General features: G+C 48.2%; 1 protein-coding gene across 1 annotated transcript; it reads left to right on the top strand.

Moving 5' to 3' along the window:
* Positions 1 to 238: 238 nt before the first annotated feature.
* LOC123108246 (fructokinase-2) lies at positions 239 to 2,339 on the top strand. The gene is made up of 3 exons (XM_044530071.1): positions 239 to 562; positions 1,204 to 1,866; positions 1,961 to 2,339. The coding sequence occupies exons 1-3, from the start codon at positions 353 to 355 to the stop codon at positions 2,093 to 2,095; spliced, it is 1,008 nt and encodes a 335-aa protein (XP_044386006.1). The 5' UTR covers positions 239 to 352; the 3' UTR covers positions 2,096 to 2,339.
* The last annotated feature ends 2,110 nt before the right edge of the window (positions 2,340 to 4,449 follow it).

Genomic DNA, 4,449 nt, shown 5'->3' with positions numbered 1-4,449 from the left:
TAATTATTATATATATATATATAGTCAAGCAACATCCATCAGGAACCGAACAATTACTCATGGCTGCCCTTCCTCACGCAAAAAAGAGAGAGAGAGAGAGGAGTTATCCAAGCCGGAACTGATTACTAGCGGATTGTAACAGGGGTAGGATAAGATCGATAACTACTAGTAGTACGATGATAACTCTTTACCAACAAGGTAATCGGCCCTTCGGCCAAGCCAAACCTCCCGCAGCCCCTTTATAAGTGGCCCCTCTCGGCTCCCAACTTCCAATCCAACAAACAGCACCTATCCTCCCGGCTCGATCGATTTCTTCTGCACCTCTTGTGTTCAGTTTGTTTAGCAAGTTTTAATGGCGCCTCTCGGTGATGCTCCTGTGGCTGCCGCAACGGCGCCAGGCCTCGTCGTCTCCTTTGGCGAGATGCTGATCGATTTCGTGCCGGACATGGCCGGCGTCTCGCTCGCTGAGTCGGGAGGCTTCGTCAAGGCACCGGGGGGTGCGCCCGCCAACGTCGCATGTGCCATCTCCAAGCTCGGCGGCTCCTCCGCCTTCGTTGGCAAGGTACGCATGGATCAATCGCCGTCCGTGATAGCGCATGATGATTCTCCCGGTCCTTGCGTTTATTGCCATGCATACAGCCGCGCGCATTAGATCCGTTGTTTGGTTGGCTCTGATCTGATCATGCCGAAGACTGGTGTCTCCATACGTGGGATCATGCCGAAGACTGGTGTCGCCATAGGTGGGCCGCCGCTGTCGATCCTTATTAGACGACGAGAATCGGGTGTTGACTTGCTTAGGATTACTGATTCTTCTTCGTTAGTAGTGTCAAATCGCTGATCGATTTCGTCACTCAGTTATATCATTGCATGCTCTGCAACGTTCTTTTCGGTCTTGGATACTTAGTCTCTTAGACTATTATTACCTTCATCTCAGGTCATTGATCAGTCCAAATCTAACACTAATCCACTCTTAACACAAGAGCAAACCTTTTTACCTTATTTTTTCAAAGAACAATTCATTATTTTTGTAAAGATTTATTTATATTCATATGGTCGGTGCAGTCAATAATACAAGTTAATTGAGACCTACAGTAGTTATTTCGCATCTAGATTTGTTTATATTCATATATGGTCGGTGCAATCAATAATACACACCCTTATCGCATATGAATTGTAATCGGATGATGATGTTTTTCTTTTCAGTTTGGCGACGACGAGTTCGGACACATGCTGGTGGACATCCTGAAGCAGAACAGCGTGAACGTGGAGGGCTGCCTCTTCGACCAGCACGCGCGCACGGCCCTGGCCTTTGTCACCCTCAAGTCCAACGGCGAGCATGAGTTCATGTTCTACCGCAACCCGTCGGCCGACATGCTCCTCACCGAAGCCGAGCTCAACCTGGACCTCATCCGCCGAGCTCGCATCTTCCACTACGGCTCCATCTCGCTCATCACTGAGCCCTGCCGCTCCGCACACATCGCCGCCATGCGCGCCGCCAAGTCAGCCGGCATCCTCTGTTCCTACGACCCCAACGTGCGCCTCCCGCTCTGGCCCTCCGCCCAGGCCGCACGTGACGGCATCATGAGCATTTGGAAGGAGGCCGACTTCATCAAGGTGAGCGACGAGGAGGTGGCCTTCCTCACGCAGGGCGACGCCCACGACGAGAAGAACGTCCTCTCGCTCTGGTTCGACGGCCTCAAGCTGCTGGTCGTCACCGACGGCGAGAAGGGATGTAGGTACTTCACCAAGGACTTCAAGGGCTCCCTGCCAGGGTACTCCGTTAACACCGTCGACACCACCGGCGCCGGCGATGCCTTTGTTGGATCCCTCCTACTCAACGTCGCCAAGGACGACTCCATCTTCTACGTAAGAAACTAAATTATTATCAGCTGATTGAATTCAATTCCATTATGACTTGTGAGTAGTTGCTAATGATGTTGTTTTCTTTTTGATTGGTCAGAATGAGGCCAAGCTGAGGGAGGTGCTCCAGTTCTCCAACGCTTGCGGGGCCATCTGCACCACCAAGAAGGGAGCCATCCCGGCGCTGCCCACCACTGCCACCGCCCTTGAGCTCATCAGCAAGGACACCAACTAGCTCGTCTCGTAACGTCCGTCCGGGTTGAATCTTTGGTAGTTTAGCTCCATTTTTATTTATATTAGGGATGAGTTCAGTTTAGTTTGTGTGCCAGTCTTATCTTAATAGAAAGCAAATCATCTGTGATGATTTTAGTTGCTTCTGTTTGGTGGCAATCTTGTGTAATTAAGGAGGCTACTGATTGTTGTAGCCTTCACCCAAAAATTATCAAAGCCTTGAATGAATGGACGTGTGTTCGGAAAAAGAAAAATGCCGTGCTGCTGGCTTGAGTTTATATGTGGTTTCATCTTCTGATGATGCGCAATTTCATATACTTATCATAAAATCTCGTTCTGCTGGCTTGAGTGGTTTTCTATTCAGATGCAACGTTAACTTATCTCTTTCTCCAAGTTTTCATCATCAGTAATGATTTTATTCTTCATAATTGATGAGCCGTCGACCATCATTCTGACCTCGAAAAGAGGCAACCCTGTTTCCTCCGTTTTGATCCTAATCACACTATAACGGTAAGTTAACTTGCTAGACAAGATGTACAAATCCCATCTTAGCATTCTACAAGATCCAACCAAATCACAGGCACTCACCTTGGCACCAAAGAAATGATCTTGCATAGTTTGTTTGTTGGAGATCTCTTCTTACCTTTTATTTTCTTTCTCTTTTGCATCCACTAGTAAGCATTCACATGCAATGCACATTAGACTGCCATCAATTAATTTTTATCCTTTTGGGCATACTTCTCATCTCCTCTTAATACTATATCTTTTTTCTTTCTAATTTCTATGCATGCTATGCAGCTAGATTCGCCATTCTTTAAGCTAAAACTCAATTGACATGTCAATATGCGGGATCCGCAAGGTGCATGCCGACCCCTCCATCTCACCGCGTGGGCACCTAGGAAAAGAAATAGTGGCGATGTGCCTACGTGCGAGAGGTAGAACTCAGGCCGCGGTGGCAGTGTGGCCGTGAGACATAAAATCACATGCCCTTTGCGGTGATAAGCACACCAACAAAACGAGGATGCGCCGACTTATAAAAGCTTCCAACAGATCGATTCTGTCCAGACCGGCTCTCTTCCGACCAGCCAGACATCAGGTTTTCTACTTAGGTTTTCTCTGCTTTGGAGACTCCAAGGGAATTCGGTGGGGGAGGTTCAACTCTCTCGGACGTATATACTGGGAAGTCGAGTGAAGAATCGGCAGTAGGGATATCTTTGCAATAAAACCAAGTGCTTTGCCAAAACTTGATAGTATTAGGGAACTTTGTGGTGGGGAACGTACTAGCATTCTTGACTTGGACACCTAGCCCACCACACAAATGAACAATCTTCGTCTTACTGCTACTCTGGATGAGGATCTCTTGATGTTTTAAGGGCGGCAAGAAAAGATGTGCTTAAAAAGGCCCCAATGTGGCTGGCATCCCATGAAATTCTCGCAAAGAGAAATGTAAGAAAGACAGATACACCATGGCATTGGGAGGAAGACAGTGGAGTTGCGCTCCAAAATAGTTCAAGAACCCACGAAAAAATTGATGGGGGGCATGGAAAAGCCTCTATCTATATGGGAAATGAGGAGTATCCTTTTGTTGGAGTGGGGCACGGGCTCAAATTCGCGAGACTCTAGGAGCCGCCATCCGCGCTTTGGGATGAGGCCGTTGGTGACAAGTTCGAGCAATTCCTTCTCCGTCACTCCCGAGGGGAGCCAATCCCCCTGATTCCAGCTGGGCGGCGGCGCGAAACTGGCGGACAAGCCCTTCCTCACTATTTTCTTCTTCTCCAGTGCCGAGGTCTTGTCCTCGCCCATGGTGAGCGGGCGGGCAAAGGCAATTGAACGAAATGAAGAAGATGGCGAGGAGCTCGATCAAAGTGAAAGGGGATCCGGATTTTAACCCCATCTTTTCCAATTTATAATCGCAGGTGAATCCGCGGAACCAATCTTCAACCGTTGATCTTTCAATCCGACGATTCCTGTCAGCTTCGCGACACAGGGAAAGTGGGACATGTGGCAGCTTCTGGGCCGGGAATCGAGGCGCCCACGACCCCCGCCGCTATTAGGCGAGGACGTGCGCGTGAAATTTTTGCTGTTTGAGTTAAAACTCAAATCATCCAGGTTTTTGAAAAGGGACACTTTATTATTTAAAAGATTTGGGCATTACACCCGGCCTTTGCATTACTAAGATGCATATAGCCAAAAAAATGTCTTCTCACACAAATGAAAAATAAAAGGCGAAATACAAAAACATGAAGAGTCCATATAACAGCTAAGGCGGAGGGGGGTCAATCCTAAGATCATGCTGCCACCCATGCTGGGCAAAAGTATCCCTCGCCATAGCCTCCAATCGTGTACACACCTTCATAA

Source organism: Triticum aestivum, chromosome 5A, assembly GCF_018294505.1.
Source record: "Triticum aestivum cultivar Chinese Spring chromosome 5A, IWGSC CS RefSeq v2.1, whole genome shotgun sequence".
NCBI classification, from domain to species: Eukaryota; Viridiplantae; Streptophyta; class Magnoliopsida; order Poales; family Poaceae; genus Triticum; species Triticum aestivum.
This window is presented reverse-complemented; position numbering and strand designations above follow the sequence as displayed.

Excerpts from the sequence above, each read along its gene's own strand:
- LOC123108246 (XM_044530071.1), top strand. The coding sequence starts at position 353 with ATGGCGCCTCTCGGTGATGCTCCTGTGGCTGCCGCAACGGCGCCAGGC. Across the intron at positions 563-1,203 it reads CCTCCGCCTTCGTTGGCAAG|TTTGGCGACGACGAGTTCGG; the intron begins GTACGCATGGAT and ends TTTTCTTTTCAG. Across the intron at positions 1,867-1,960 it reads AGGACGACTCCATCTTCTAC|AATGAGGCCAAGCTGAGGGA; the intron begins GTAAGAAACTAA and ends TTGATTGGTCAG.